General features: G+C 49.4%; 1 protein-coding gene across 1 annotated transcript; it reads left to right on the forward strand.

Annotated features, from left to right (window-relative positions):
- Positions 1-3,150: 3,150 nt before the first annotated feature.
- Positions 3,151-16,170, forward strand: CABYR (calcium binding tyrosine phosphorylation regulated). The gene is made up of 4 exons (XM_054985567.1): positions 3,151-3,301; positions 3,482-3,535; positions 12,831-13,139; positions 15,542-16,170. Exons 1-4 carry the CDS (start codon positions 3,151-3,153, stop codon positions 16,168-16,170), a joined length of 1,143 nt encoding a protein of 380 aa, XP_054841542.1.
- The last annotated feature ends 782 nt before the right edge of the window (positions 16,171-16,952 follow it).

A 16,952-nucleotide genomic window follows, 5' to 3' on the forward strand; every position in this document is an offset into this window, starting at 1 on the left:
CTGTCGTCTCTTACAGTAGAGATGATGGCAAATGCACCACTTTTTCATTTAAATCAATTGGAAAGAAGGTTTTTAAAAGGCTGGATCACGCCCGCTGAATATTCTTTTCTTCACTACTGAGCACGCATGTCTCTGTTCTCGTGGGCAAAGCCAGTTGAGTGGCTACGCCTACTCCTCCTATAACATAACACGGGCTTTGTGACTTCATAAAGGTAAGCGCTCTAGCCCCGCCCAGCGCGACTTCACCCTATAAAAGCCCCTCCCGCGCCGCCTCCACTCCAGAGGAGGCTCCAGCAAGGGGGCGAGGAGGGAGCTTCGGCGCAGCCTGCGAGCGAAAGAAAAGGTTGGGGCGCTTTCAGAGCGATGGAGACGGGCAGCGATTCCGATAGCTTGGAGCGCCCCCTCGTGGCCCGTGGCTGGAGGGGCTTGGAGATAATGGAAGAAAGTCGAGTAATGGGAGCAGAGGCTCCCTGCCCTCGCTGGCCAGTGTGGTCAAAGGGTAGCAGCCTGAGATGGCTGACTCGGCCAAAAAAAGGGGGTGGCACCTTCTGAGACGGAATCGTGGCCGTGTACAAGAAGGTTTCAGGCGGCATAAGGTGGAAGAACCCCCCCCTCCCCCAATGCCCTTCGTGTTTCTCATTGGCAGATTCCCGTGTGTCCCTTCCTTACGGGAATCGGATGCGGGGACGGGAAGAGAGAAGACTGGAATCCAGTCCATCGTTACTTGATACTTTAAAATGATTACAGCCGCTTGTCAAAAGACTGTTCTTAGGATAAGGTCTTTCAGACTTCTAAAGAGCTTAGTAAATCACAACGTTCCAGAAATAACTTCAGGTTATGGTTTAATGAGTAAAATAAGGGGAAGATGTTTGACTTGTCTTGGCTACCAAGGGTTTGTTCACCCAGGAAAGTTGACAGTACTTTGAAGTATGAAAGGGCACGTGTCCTTCTACAGCGAATTTCTCCTGGAGTGTATTGAAGCAGTCATTAAGCATTGAAACTTTGGCTTTGACATTGTAATGGAAACTTAAGCAAGATGTGCATATATAGAACTAAACTACAGATTTAGGAAACTCAGACAAATGGGTGGGAACACTACATTGGTCAAAGCTTCAATGTCAAAATTCCTTATGCCCACCTCATTTCAAGACTTCAGATTCTTCAAACTATTAGAAGGTCCCAAATTCTTACTTTCTGCTTGTTCTGGGCTTTTTTCATTCCCTTTGGAAGTGGTGACTAACAGTAAAAAGTCCAGTAGCACCTTTAAGACTAACCAACTTTATTGAGGCATAAGCTTTCGAGAACCACAACTCTCTTTGTCAGTTCTCATCTGACGAAGAGAGCTGTGGTTCTCAAAAGCTTATGCCTCAATAAAGTTGGTTAGTCTTAAAGGTGCTATTGGACTTTTCACTATTTTGCAACTACAGACTAACGCTGCTAACTCCTCTGGATCAGTGACTAACAGTGGCACCCTAGACAGAATTACATCCTTTTCAAACTATGGACTTCAGTGGGTTTAGAAGGGTGTAATCAGGAGTGGTCTTTGTGAGGCTGAGACCCTGGCCCAAAGTCCAGAAAGGGCCCCCAGAATCACTGTAACTCCACTTCTGACCCCCTTTTCCGGGGCCAAGCAAGGGGTGGTTCTCTCTGCATGTGAAGTGGGCAGGAGCTGTCATTTACCTGCGAATGTCATTTGGCATCTGAACTCACTCCACTCTCCAATATATAAGGCCAGATGGACTCACATTCTGGCTGTATCTGAAGAAGTGAGCTATGACTTATAACAGTTCATACCCTACCACAAATTTTGTTAGTCGTATAGGTGCTACTGGACTGTTGCTCTTTTCTACTGCTACAGACAGACTGACACGATCACCTATCTTGATCTATTATACATTGTGACTAAAACCGTATCTTAAAAAGCATGTCACCCTTTCCAAAAAAATTAAATTTTTCATTGGTGGTTTTTTTTTTGGCTCCCCAAAATTTCCAAATTTTATTGGAAAAACTGAGGGGGGGATGTCCTGTGTGGAAAAAAAAGAATTCTGACTTTTTTCTGGCTTCTAATCTCTAAATGCAAATGATGCTATGGAAATTGACAGAAAAACTGGGATTCTCCATTGTGGAAAAGAGCTAAATTCTGTTGAAATAGACGAATGGGTAACCAAGTTTATAGCATATGATGCACAGTTCTGCCAGTGTGTTAAAATTGGCAACTCAGTAGTTTTCAGCACCCCTGGGTTTTATTGTCTTTAATTTTTTTACAAGCATTATTATACCAATAAAAACATCTACACTTAAAACTCAGAATCTGTTTGAATATAACATTGAAACCACATTTGATTTTTTAATTTCAGCTTGTGCATTTGTTGCTATTGGAACATAAAATTAAAATGGAGTGTTCCTTAAATTTTGTATACTCAACATAAATCAAAATCAATGTATTAAATCAAATCATGCTCTACTTAGAGTAGCCGAATTTTTTTTCTGAAAAGTAGTTCCAATTTTTATTTTGATGGAAAATCCACATTACTAAGCCCATGGAAATAAATGAGTTTAGACTGGAGTACCTTTGCATATAGCATACATTGGCACTGTCAACCTAACATACTGCTGTCCTCCAAAATCAAGCTCATATGTAGATGCTATCTGTGTACGTGCTGTATTGTTGTAAAGTACTGTCCCAAGTCCAAATATAAGCCAGGGCAACACCGTGGTTTTAGACTAGGATGTGGGAGATTCCAAATCCCTGTGATGCCATGGAATCCTGCTGGGCAACCTTGGGCCAGTCACACACACACTCACCCTAACCTACCTCTCAGTGTAGTTGTGAGGATGAAATGGAGGAGAGAAGAATGATGTAAGCTACTTTGGGTCCCCATTGGGGGGAAAGGCAGGGTGTACATGAAGATAAATAACAACAGAAGAGCAGTTACATCCTTCTAAGTTCACTGAAGTCAAGGGTGTAACTCTGCTTAAGATGGCACTGACAGGAAGCAATCATTTGTTATTATATTAGATTTTAGACTCGACTCTGATGTGCTCAGAACATAAGGCGCAACGGTTAACGACAGAAATAAGCTGAAATAAGTGGTGTTCATTTTTTTTCTCTTTGTAGTTGTGAAATTGCCATTTCGTCTTCAATTGACAATGATGCCTACCGGAAAGCCCAGGATGGTTGTTCCTTATGGCCTCAAGACTCTACTGGAAGGAGTGAGCAGAGCAGTTCTCAAAACCAGTCCCGGCAACATCACTGAGTTTGCTGCTCTCTATTTTAGGGAGCTGATCGTTTTTCGAGAAGGTTTGCTTTTTGCTTCTTTTATTCTAAATATTGTTCAGTAAAGCATTTGCACTTGTTGGGCCATTGGCAGCAACGGAACTGTACCCATGTAAATTGCTAGGCAACCTGCCCCGTATAGATGATAGAAATCTGGCATCAGCAATTAATTTAATTAGCCTTCTCCACCTTTTTTCCCCCCAGAACATCCTAATTTGGACATTAAAGATCTGGTTAGAGAATTTCATCTCTCTAGAGGTAAGCTACCCAAGGCCTGGTTATTAAAAGATGAGAGGCTTGTTACCTGAAAGTAATCTGGAGTACTCTGTACAAAATGGGCGTTGTGCTTCACCAAACCTGCCCTCGATGCTAGTGCTGAGGCAAGGATAGTTTTGGCCACATAATTTCTACACCACTCCAGTTTGTTGCAAAACAAAGATCCATCATGTACCACTTTCGCTCTGAATTTTGATTGTTTTAGGTTGCATCGTAAAAGTTCTAGGTGATGCTTTGATTCGAGCAAATTGGATTGCTGAAAGTTAAAAGCTTTCTAGTCGTGCTTAACGCTTTCAGACATGATTCACTGGCAATGACTCTCAGTCAAGGAGTGCAGGCAGACTAAAGCCTTATATTGTAAGCCTCCAAATATATCTGAAAATATACTCAGACAGTAGCTTAAACAAAATTCTATTCCCCACATTTTGATATTTGTGGCCCTAATTAAATATATAACAATGGAAATTTTGCAACACCTTGGGATTTAACTACTGAGCAGTTGGTTAGTTCATCAGCATTGTACTCAGATATGAGGCATTGCACAAGATAGAAGTATTCTAACATAGAGTTTCTACAGATTAACCATGTTGAAGAAGGTGAATACACTGTCATTTGTTTAATCCCTGCACAAAGTGGAAGGGACTGTGGCTCAGTGGAAGAGCCTCTGCTTTGCATGCAGATGGTCCCAGGTTCAACCCCTGGCATCACCAGAGGCCCTGTAGAGCCACTGCCAGTCTGAGTAGACTGTGTTGCCTGTGATGGGCCAAGGATCTGATTCAGTGTAAGGAAGATTCAAGTGCGGCTGTTTTTCCTCTGTTCTCCATAACTCCTTTATTCCTTGTCTGTTCTGCATGGGAATGCAAGGGTGCCTTTACTTCCATGCTCTAGCTTATGAGACCTTCTATTTGCCTACCATTACTTGCCATTACTCCCTAGTAAACCATAAAATCGTGATGCTACGAAGTGACTGATTTTTCTAGTCCTCCTTTCCTCTCAAAAATCTTGCACAGAAGATATTGGTCTTTTCAATAAAAATTCAAATGGATGATGAAAAAAATAGAGTATAATTAAGGAACAGTCTTTTTCACACCATCATCCTGGAGCATGTACTGGTACCCTAACAGTCATTCTCTCACCTGTGGGCAAATTTTGTTAGCAGTTTTCTTGCAGGCCAAAACATTACTTTTTGAGCATTCTAGCCTTGTTAACAAGTTACAGTGAATGTATGTACATACTGCGTGCATGGCCTTACATCTGTTTGTGAAAAAGAGCCAATGCACATTCACTTTACAGATGAAGCCAGGGACCAGTTCCTGGATAAATGTGTCAGCTAAACATGCATTAAATGTAACATCGACATTACTTGTGTCCGGGGTCAGCAGCCCAGCCCCCGGACTTGCTGGCAGACAGCGGCAGGGGGCAGCCGGGAGACAGCAGTTCAGCTGCTCTGTCTGGCAAACAGAGCCAGACCCTGCCTACTCCAGGGGGAAGGGGCAAAAGGCCAAAGCCTCAGAAGGCTGGAGGGAGCAGGGAGAAGCCAGCTAGTCCCACCCACCATGGGGGAGAAAGGGGGCTAAGCAGGCTAGAGGAAAAGGGCCAAGGCAAGGGGAACAGGGACACAGCAACAGCCCAGACAGAGCCCTTACCTTCCAAGGAGGAGAAGCAGCCACCACAGCCCAGAGCCACACCCTGGCTAGAGGACAGCAGCCTGGCTCAGGAGGTGCTAGGAGCCAAGCCCCTCCAGGTGGAGCTGCCACAGGCATTCTGGGGGAGGAGATGGGTAGCCCCTCCCAGCATCAATGAACAGGCAGCACAGAAGCTGGTCAGGGCAGCTCCTCGCGAGCAAGGCCAGACAGGCTCAGCAGCACAAAAGCTGGCCAGGGCAGCTCCTCGCGAGCAAGGCCAGGCAGGCTCAGCAGCACAGAAGCCGGCTGGGGCAGCTCCTCGTGAGCAAGGCCAAAGAGACCTCAGCTGGGGATGGCTCGCATTCAACCCCACCCTGCCAGCAAGGCAAGGAAGCCTAGAAGGAGGGCAGGGCGGGGAAAGGAAGCCCTATATAAGGTGGCTAGGAAGAGCTCTGAGGTGGTGGGTGTGAGTGAGGAGTGATGATGTGGAGTGAGAGCAGTAGGATGCAAGGGTGGTGGCTTGGAGGAGAGTTCTGGAAGGAGGAGATGAAGGAGGATGCAGAGGGTAAGCAGGCCAGGTTGAGCAGGCCAGCGAGTGGACTGAGAGGGAGTCTGGGTGAGGTATACCGCCCCTCCTTCCACAGAGCAGGGTCCTGCAGAGTCCCTGGCCCCCCTGTGACGTCAGGAGCAGACTGCCCAGTGCCACGCCCAGCGGCAGCTGCGGCAAGCCCTGACAAGTTGGTGGCCCGTACGGGGAAGGTCGTTCCAACGCAGGCGCCAGGCGAGGGGATGCATCCCAATGCCACTACAGAGCTCAGACCATGGCTAGAGGCACACCTGGATGAGGTGTGGAGGAAGCTGGAGGCAACCTTCCAAGCAGCTCAGGTGAAGCTAGCACAGGCGGTGGAACACCAGATACAAGCCTGCGCCCCCACAGCCACTCCACCAGTGGTATGCGCATTCGCGTGGGAAATTAACCCACCAGCCGGCAAGGCGGTGCAGGGGCTGTGCGCCACCGTGAGAATAGGACGGCAGACCCTACAAGCCCTATTGGACTCAGGGAGCGCAGTATCAGCAATTCGTTCCCAACTTATCCCAGCTGACACCCCAGTGCATCGCTGGGTCCCGGTGACAGACGTGATGGGCCGCACCCAGCCGTACCCTATGGTCTGGATCACAGTGGAATACCTGGGAGCGCTCCGCCGCCTGGAAGTGGCCAAGGTAGCCCACTTACCGCTCCCTATGCTGCTGGGGAGAGATGCCCCGGGGTTCTCCAGGCTACTTAGGGAGGCAGCCGAGGGACTGGCAAACCCACAGGTTGCCCCAGCGCTGCAAGTAGAGGAGGCCCCCGACCCGGATGAGGGTCCCTCTACCAGACCAGGAGCAGGCCCGCAGGCCAAGGAACCAGCGGAACCCCTGGCCGACCGCCACTTCTGCGAGGCCCAAGGGGCAGATGAGTCCTTACAGCGCTTGCGGGAGACAGCAGCTCGTGAAGAGGACCGAGTGCAGGATGAGCGGAGGTCCCAACGGCTTCCCCGCATTGAGAAGCAAGGAGGGGTGTGGGTCCGCCTAGCCCGTGCCCCAAACGGCCAGGGAGAGATCCGCCAGCTACTGGTGCCGGCAGCTTACCGGGCAGAAGTCCTCCGCACGGCCCATGAACACGCTTGGGCCGGGCATCTGGGGCACCACAAGACCCTGAAGAAGATCCTCGAGCAGTTCTTCTGGCCCTCTGTGAACGCGGACGTGAAGGCCCACTGCCGCTCGTGCCCCACCTGTCAGCGGGTGGCAGCCCGGCGCCCACCAAAGGCCCCCCTCTCCCCGCTGCCCGTCATGGAGACGCCCTTCCAGCGCATCGCGATGGACTTTATCGGCCCACTGCCACGCACGCCCCGGGGCCACCGCTTTGCCCTGGTGATTGTGGACTATGCTACACGATTCCCTGAGGTCATCCCGCTTAAGACGATGCAGACCCCGGGGATGATACGAGCCCTGTCCAAGCTTTTTGCCATGGTGGGACTGCCTGATGAAATCTTGACAGACCGGGGGGGGCCGTTCCGGGCCAAAGCCATGCGTCAACTCTGCCAGAATTTGGGGATCCGGCAGGTGTTCACCTCGGCATATCACCCTCAGACTGACGGTTTGGCAGAGCGTCTGAACCAGACCGTCAAGGAAGCCTTGAGGAAGATGACACGGGACAAGCCTCGACAGTGGGACCTATACATCGACCCCCTCATGTTCGCCCTTAGGGAGACCCCGCAGGCGTCCACTGGCTTTAGCCCCTTTGAACTGCTGTACGGGCGCAAGCCGCGGGGGATGCTCTCTCGGCTGGCGGAACAGTGGGGTCCCCGCACCAGCAGCCCTGCTCCCCCCATACCGGAGTACATGAGCCAGCTCCGTGGGCGGGTGCAGCAGTCCCAGGCTGAGGCCAACCGCCAGCTCACCCACGCCCAGACAAAGCAGAAGGCGGCCTATGACCGGGGCGCAAGGATGAGGACCTTCCAAGTCGGAGAGAAGGTCCTGGTACACCACTCGGTGTTCCCACGGGAGGAGGGGGACCCATGGAGGGGCCCTTACCAAATTCGGAGGGTGCTGGGCCCCACCACCTATGAGCTGCAGTGCGGGCCAGGCCGACGCCGACGGAGAACCCTGCACGTGAACCTGCTCAAGCGGTGGCATGAGCGGCCAGAGGATGGGTGCGCCTTGGCCGAAGACCCCTTAGACCTCCCAGACAGCGAGCTGCCATGGACCGCTGACGCCCCGGAGTTCGAGGAGCCGAAGGTGGATCCACAGCTCAACCCTGCACAGAAGGCCCAGCTACAGGCCCTGTGGAAGCAAGCGCCCGGGGTCTTTTCAAGACGCCCCGGGGTCACGAACCTGGTGCACCATGCCATCCCCACCCAGCCGGGGCAATCTGCACGGGCAACCTGGCGACCCATCCCCCGGAAGCAGTGGGAGGCGGTGGATTGGGAGACGGAGGAAATGCTGCGCCTGGGGGTGATTGAACCGTCCCGAAGTGAATGGCGCAGCCCCATCGTGTTGGTGCCAAAGCCAGACGGGTCGACTCGCTTCTGCATTGACTACCGGGAACTGAACAAAGTGGCCAAGTTCGACGCATACCCCATGCCGCGGGCGGACGTCCTAGTGGGGCAACTGGGGCCGGCCCGGTACTTGTCCGCCCTCGACCTGACGAAAGGGTACTGGCAGGTACCAGTGCGCCTGGAGGACCGGGAGAAGACGGCCTTTGCCACCCCCCGGGGCCTCTTCCAGTTCCGCCGCATGCCCTTTGGCCTCCACGGGGCAGCGGCTACCTTCCAGCGGCTGGTGGATCAAGTCCTGGGGGACTGTCGGGACTTTGCAATGGCTTACATTGATGACATCGTCATCTTCAGTCCCGACTGGCCCTCCCACCTACAGCACCTGGAGAAAGTCCTCACCGCACTCCAGAAGGCAGGGCTGAAGGCCAACCCCAAGAAGAGCCACTTGGGATTCCAGGAGCTCAAGTACCTGGGATTTGTCATCGGAGGTGGACAGATCCGACCCCCGCCTGAAAAGGTGGCCTCCATAGGGGATGTGCCCCAACCACAGACCAAGCGTCAGCTCAGGAGGTTTCTGGGGCTTCTTGGCTACTACGGGCGCTTCATCCCCCATTTTGCGACCCGCTCAGCCCCCCTGACGGACTGTCTGAAGAAGGGCAGCCCTAGTCGCCTCGGCTGGACGCCGGAGCGGGAGGCTGCCTTCCAGGACTTACGCACTGCACTATCGGACACCACCAAGCTCTGGAATCCGGACTTTGAGAAACCCTTCGTACTGGCAACTGACGCATCGGCCTCAGGCCTGGGGGCGGTCCTGATGCAGGAGCAAGATGGAGGGAGGGTGCCCGTCTTGTTCCTGAGCCGCAAGCTCCAGCCAGCAGAGCAGAAGTATGCCACCATTGAGAGGGAGGCCCTTGCCATCAAATGGGCCGTGGGGGCTTTGCGGTATTATCTGGCGAATAACCCCTTTACATTGGTGACAGACCATGCACCCCTCCAATGGATGCACCGGATGAAAGAGCACAACCCTCGCATCCTGAGGTGGTACCTGTCTCTACTGCCATACCGGTTCACCATTACCTACCGCCGGGGGACCAGCCATAGGGATGCGGACTTCATGTCACGGCTCTTCGAGCCAGACCCCCCCGAGCCAACGTCCAGGCTAAGAGGGGGGGTGTGTCCGGGGTCAGCAGCCCAGCCCCCGGACTTGCTGGCAGACAGCGGCAGGGGGCAGCCGGGAGACAGCAGTTCAGCTGCTCTGTCTGGCAAACAGAGCCAGACCCTGCCTACTCCAGGGGGAAGGGGCAAAAGGCCAAAGCCTCAGAAGGCTGGAGGGAGCAGGGAGAAGCCAGCTAGTCCCACCCACCATGGGGGAGAAAGGGGGCTAAGCAGGCTAGAGGAAAAGGGCCAAGGCAAGGGGAACAGGGACACAGCAACAGCCCAGACAGAGCCCTTACCTTCCAAGGAGGAGAAGCAGCCACCACAGCCCAGAGCCACACCCTGGCTAGAGGACAGCAGCCTGGCTCAGGAGGTGCTAGGAGCCAAGCCCCTCCAGGTGGAGCTGCCACAGGCATTCTGGGGGAGGAGATGGGTAGCCCCTCCCAGCATCAATGAACAGGCAGCACAGAAGCTGGTCAGGGCAGCTCCTCGCGAGCAAGGCCAGACAGGCTCAGCAGCACAAAAGCTGGCCAGGGCAGCTCCTCGCGAGCAAGGCCAGGCAGGCTCAGCAGCACAGAAGCCGGCTGGGGCAGCTCCTCGTGAGCAAGGCCAAAGAGACCTCAGCTGGGGATGGCTCGCATTCAACCCCACCCTGCCAGCAAGGCAAGGAAGCCTAGAAGGAGGGCAGGGCGGGGAAAGGAAGCCCTATATAAGGTGGCTAGGAAGAGCTCTGAGGTGGTGGGTGTGAATGAGGAGTGATGATGTGGAGTGAGAGCAGTAGGATGCAAGGGTGGTGGCTTGGAGGAGAGTTCTGGAAGGAGGAGATGAAGGAGGATGCAGAGGGTAAGCAGGCCAGGTTGAGCAGGCCAGCGAGTGGACTGAGAGGGAGTCTGGGTGAGGTATACCGCCCCTCCTTCCACAGAGCAGGGTCCTGCAGAGTCCCTGGCCCCCCTGTGACGTCAGGAGCAGACTGCCCAGTGCCACGCCCAGCGGCAGCTGCGGCAAGCCCTGACAACTTGACACGTGTATAAAGAAAAATCAAGTGTACATTGTATACCTATTGTACAAACATTCACTAACTTGTGAACAGACCACTCCTCTCAGTTACATGCCTTTGCCTTTTATAATCTGGACTTTCATAAATAATAATATAATAACATTCGATTTATATACCGCCCTTCAGGACAACTTAATGCCCACTCAGAGTGGTTTACAAAGTATGTCATCCCCACAACAAAACACCCTGTGAGGTGGGTGGGGCTGAGAAAGCTCTAGAGAGCCATGACTAGCCCAAGGTCACCCAGCTGGCTCCAAGTGGGGAATCAAACCTGGCTCTCCAGATTAGAGTCCCCTGCTCTTAACCACTACATCAAACTAGCTCTCAGTTAAAGCAGTAAACTAACATTTCTTCTTTCCTTCTGTCGAGATGTGCTTCACTGTCCTTCCCCATATGTTCACTTCTTCTCTTTGTCTTTAATAATGCTGCTTAATTTAAAGAATATCTGCACAGAGCACACTGCGACATTATTTTAATGTTGTGAAAATAGATATGTGGGAAATATTACATGGTGGGGGAGGGCATGGCGGGTAAGCAGTTAGTCTACCCAGTTTGCTCCTTTGCCTTAATTAGCTAGGCTTGATCTTTAGCTTTCACATTCAGCTGATGGATTAAAACACCTGACACCCCCACCCCTAAAGTTCACTTCAGGCTTGTGCAGGAAGCAGTTATCGTAGAAAGGCTAGGATGGTGGTCTCCTCATGACAAAACCATTCTGTGTAGTGACTCACTATGAGAGTTGGAGGATGCTCTCCATTCTGTTATATCCCTCAAATGTGTTACCATAACACAAAGGAACCCCAAATGTGTGTGTGTTTTGGGGGGCAGCAGTAATTAATTTAAAAACAACAATTTTGTGTATACTAACCCTCAAGTCCACAGGGCATGTGTCTGAGGCTTATGCAAAGTGATGGTTGAAGAAATGGTGGGACTTGAAGATGTTTGTAGGAATGGAAAGGATTTTGTCAGGGACAGATTTACTGGGAGGTGTGCAAATATCTCTTCCCAGTATCTTTCTAAAATGAAACTGGGCACAGGGACCTAATTTGGGATGGGTCTGACAGTGGAATCACCCTTCCTTTTTGCATGATTTTGCCTGTCAAGCCAGATTTCCCACCCCTTCCATTAGCAATGAAAGAGGGAAAATGTTGTAGAGAAAATGCCTGTCTTTTTTCCTGTTCCAAAGCTAATAATAGTCCAGGGTGGGAACTTTGTTTCAATCAGCAAAACTATGCTGAGGGATTCTCCTCCCACTCTCCTCCCACCATGGCCCTAATCTGATTTATGACGTGGCATGGCTGCTGTTTTCCATTAAAAATTGCGAGGAAGATTCATTCATGGATTTCTTAGGACTATGTTTAATTTTAATTAATTAACCATGTTTAATTAACCATGTTAAATAATTTACTGTGTTTAATTTGGCCTTTAGTTGCAGCTACAGTGTATAGGAATCCAGTATATCAAAAAAGTGGTGTTCAGTAGGTATTTATGTAAGGAATTTTAAAGAAAATGGTTAGTGTTGTTTGGTCAATAATGATTAGTTCTGCCATCTTGCTCACAATTCATCCTGTCTTGTATTGGAGATGGTGGTTGCAGAGAAGGATACACTTCATATAATTTTTGGCTGCATGCATATTAATTTGTAAGAAGGCCGCACATGGCCAGTTGTTACAGATAACCATCTCTTCAGTTACTACTATTAACAACAACATTTGATTTATATACCACCCTTCAGGATGACTTAACACCCACTCAGAGTGGTTTATGAAGTATGTTATTATTATCCACAACAAAACACCCTGTGAGGTGGGTGGGGCTGAGAGAGCTAGAAGCTGTGACAGACCCAAGGTCACCCAGCTGGCTTCAAGGGGAGGAGTGAGGAATCAAACCTGGTTCTCCAGATTAGAGTCCCGGGCTCTACACCACTACACCAAACTGGCTCTCGCTATTGCACCTTGTCAGAGGTGGTATTCAGTGATTCTGAGGTTCTGAACAAAAGTCCAGGCTGAGACCTCAGAGCACTGCCACCCTACCACCACCAACCCCCAACTGGTCCAAGAAAGGAGCAGCCCTTGACTTTAAATCAGCTGCTTAAGCTCCAGATGGGGGTGGGTGGGTATAAGCGGGTGACAAGACCTTGTTTTTCTTTTTCACCCTCTTTCGAGGGTTGAGGCCAAGGGCAGTTGCCCCTGCTCCTTGAAATTATAAGTAGCCATTGTGTGGCACTTGGAACCACCTATAGGTTCACAAGCAAGATATGGCCCTATGTTAGCTGGTTGGTCCCATTGTCCAAGGATCAGAGCATGAAACGTCCTGTGTAGATTTGGAGGAAGCCCAGTGCTTTTAACCAATAGTCCGTTTGTCTCGACTTGCCTTTGACTTCCTTTGCATTTGCTGTCTTGCAGTAGAGGGATGGGCTGAAGGTGCAGGAACAGCTGCAGCCCATGGGCCACCCAAAAGGGCAGATGTCGGAGATGCGTATAGGCCAGACTTAGATGGAATGGCTCCCATGTCTGAGGAACCCAAAAGGAAGGAGAAATCGACTGACACCGAAGAGGACCAAATCAATGAAGAACCTGCACATGAACTGAGCACCAAGACTACCCAATACCCATCAAACCATGAAGACCTTGTAGATAAAGCTGGGGATGAGAAGGCACGTGAACTTGCCTATGTCCCAGCTGATCCTGCCCAGCTAGCAGCACAGATGCTAGGTAACATTGATTCTGTTGCTTATGAAGCTGAATTGAAGGATGTGGCTATCTCTGTGCAGACCCTTCCTGCATTATCCCACAGCGCTGAGGATGTTGCTGCTGCACCAGCAGAAACTGCTGCTGCTGTTGAAGAAGAACCACCTGCCCCAGAAGCAGCACCTGTAGAAGCAGCACCTGCAGCTTCTGCACAGTCTGTCATAGCTGAGTCAGCCAATCGGAGTCAGACCTCCGTTGCTGGGGAGGTAGTTACCTCGGGCAGTCAGGCAGAGCTACCACCTGCTGATATAGTAGAGGAAGCTTCCTCAGACCCCTTGCAGGAAGAACAACCGCCCCCGGCACCACCACCACTTCCTCCTGATAAAGACCCTTTGCAGGCTGAAAGTTGTCCAAGTGAAATTGAGGTCACCTCAGACCTACAGCTCACACCCATGTGTGTCGAGGATCCCGATGCTGGTGGAGAGGCCCCACCTTACATAGAGCAGTTTCCACAACAAATAGTAATTCCTTTCATAGACAATGTAGCATGTCTTTTTGATCCACTAACAGCATCACTAAACACAGGTCAGTTTACATGTACTAGTATTCTAGATCCATCTGCAGATGATGCAGAATGTGACCATGACAGAATGGATGCTACAGAGCAACTGAGACCAACTGACCCAGGTTTTATTATGTCAGGTAAGAAAGTCTAGATATTTCTGAATCCTACATATATTGTATTGTGATCATACTGTAGTTCCATAACTAATGAACTGTGGTCCAGCTCCTCAAATGTGCTTGTGCTGATCAGAGCCCAGCTGAAACCAATGGGGCTGATGCCAGCAGAGGGCCTTGAGGACTGGAGACATAGTTATTTAAATGCAAGTACCCATAGCAATGCAGCATTGAGCTAAATCATTGGTCACTCTTGCTTTACAGTGTCTTCGACACTTTGCTAGCTAGAATGGGCATGTGTGGAATTATTCCCTGTAGGTTGCTTCCAGGTGAGTGGCTGTGAGCAAGCCAGATAACGTGCCTTGCTTGAATGCTGTCTGGCCCAGTTTCCTGCGGAAACCTTAAGTCCTTTGTATTGTTTCCTACAATGAAGTTGTTAGGGCAAGACAGCACTTAAGAAAGGAGTTGTGATGAGCTGCAGTGTTTGTTTTGGCTTTCCCAGAAACTGTTATTAGCCTTCTCACAGTAGATCACTCATCTTGAATCAGAATTGCATACCTGCTCATGCCAGCTAGAAGAGTGTGTGTTGTGTGGAACTGTAAACATTTTTTTAATGAAGTATCTTTCTGCCATGGCATTAATATGGGGTTTTGCATTTAAAATAAATGGTGGTGGTTGCCTGCGTTGTCCCATTAAATCCAGTCTCCTGCAGATTGTCTACAGAAAGTGGCCTAAGCACTTGTTGCTGATATGCACAGAATTCTGTGCTGCAAGAGGCCTGGCGTGCTTTCATGATGTGATGCTGTGTTTTCTCTCTCCGCTTCCTCTGTAACAAGTTCATAGCCAACCTCCTGTTCTCATCTGCAGCAGCTCTCTTCCACTGACTTGATCTGAATTTACCCTGTTATTGCCATAATGCTCTTAGGGTCACATCCCATTAGAAAGGCAGGTAGTTAAGAGATGAAAGCATGTTGGAGAGGATGTGGAAGGGGAAATGTAATTCAAAAGGTATTGGCATGGCTGGGCAGGAGGAACAAGGCTGCAGCAGTAGAAGCAAGTCTCTTGTGGTTGAGGAGATAGTTTTCCATTCCTCATTTTGGGGCACTCCTAACAGTAGATGAAACTTTATCCTGGTGGCCTAAATGTTAAACATCCCAGAAGCACTTGAAGATACAAGAGCCCAACACTAGCCCTCTAGCCCAACTCTAGCTATTCTGTTTTGTGTCTAGTGCTTTGATTTGAGAATTTTACAAAGCTGGTCATTGAGTCTTGGAAGCCATTCCCCTCTCCCCTCTTAACTATCCTTATTCTGACACAGCAGTGAGACGACAACGAAGCAAAGTTGCCCGTGGCCGCTCCATTTTGAATGGGCTAAAAAAAAATCTCACTTGTTCTACCTGTCCTATTTATGGAGTTTCTTGGGTTCTGAATCTCTTCTGTTTGGAGAATGCAAGCCATGAACTTCATTGTGAGGGGGAAAAATCAGAGCCATACCACATATTCAGCAAAATAGGGCCTTAGAAAAGCACATTTTCAATCATAACTCCAGCTTTGCTACCACTGCAGTGACACTGCTAGTCCTTTTAGCCATACCAAGCTCCTACCTTTTGCCTTTACAGATTCTCTCTCTCACATGCTTTCTTGCAGCATTAAATTGTATGTAAGGCTGTACAATATGACTACAGTTCATAGCTCCTAGCAGATGGTCATTCATGCCAGCAAATTTTCTTTAAATTTTTATTTTATAGCAATGGCAACAAGCGAACCAGGACAACCACCACCACCATATTCTAATGTATGGACTCTCTATTGTCTAACTGATTTGAAACAACAAGGTCGTAAGTCACCTCCACCACCCCTTCCAACTATGGAAACTGGTGCTCCTGTTTCCCAGGCAGCCCTATTTATATCTAGTGGTAAGGATCAGCCACAGTATCTACAGCCACAGATGATACAAGGTCAACCACCAAAAGCATCCTCTCCAACTTATGTGATGATGGAAGATGGGAAGAAGGGAAATGCACCACCTTTCATTTTAGTGGGCTCTTCTGTTCAGAATAAACAGGACTGGAAACCCATCCCTGGCCATACAGTCCTTACACAGCCGGATACTGGTGGTACCGTGAGAAGGTTTGCTACAATACCTGTACCGGTCGCCAGGCCAGCAGATCCAAAAGTGGCCAATCCCAATTTTAACTCAGCACAGGATAGTGGTAGACCTCCAACTCCAGTTTTTCTTTCAGTTGCCATACCACTGGAAGATGTAATGACTGGGAAGAAGGGCTCGGGAGCTGGAGATAAGGCACCATTTGCAGGAAGCTATGGTATAGCTGGAGAGATAACATTTACTACTGCCTCAGTACGCAGAACAGAATAGTAAGAAGGTAGGTAGATTAATTTATGCATACTTATGATCCTGGTTGAGAAGCTCTGCTTTAAGTAAAGATTCATGCTTAACAATAAAGCTACTCTGAAATGGGTATTCTGTAGCAGGTTAAATTTTTGGTAATCTGGAACAACCTCTCTAGAAATTACAGGTTTCGTATCTAAGGTGCAATCCAGTGGAACATGTGTAATGGCCAGTTGTTCCTAGAATGTTGAGTATTTCATGATTCTGCCTTTTTCACAAGCAGCACAAAGTAGATCGACTTCTGAGAAATTGCTTTGAAATTTGCAACCCTCTTGCCCAAGTCTGCTGGCATTTTTGTTATCAGGGATCAGTATGGTCTCGAATGTAGATGAAGGGTCACACAATACTTTCTGTGACTTGCATTAAAAAATCCCCCCCCAAGCTACTATTACATTTGAAGAGTGGAAGTAAGAGTCTTCAGTAAAACTGAAACTGTAGCATAAGCTGTAGGTTTTCTAAAGATATTTTGAAAGAGAAAATGTCACTCTTTGGTTCCTTTGGACTTAGGGCTTTCTGTGAGAACAATTTGAAATGCAAGCTGTAGAACCATCATCTTCTCATATTTAGGTTTTATATAAAAGAATACATTGTTGCTATTATATAGAGTGGTTTTGCTAGAGTAACCACAAAGGATCATAAAAGTAGAATGAAAAATATTGTATTGGATGGGAAATTCTAAAATGCTGGTGCCTTTAAACGGCACAGTGATTTCAAAACTCACTGCTGTGCTCCTGCTAGCTGCTTCAGGC

Source organism: Eublepharis macularius, chromosome 7, assembly GCF_028583425.1.
Source record: "Eublepharis macularius isolate TG4126 chromosome 7, MPM_Emac_v1.0, whole genome shotgun sequence".
In the NCBI taxonomy this organism is placed as follows: Eukaryota; Metazoa; Chordata; class Lepidosauria; order Squamata; family Eublepharidae; genus Eublepharis; species Eublepharis macularius.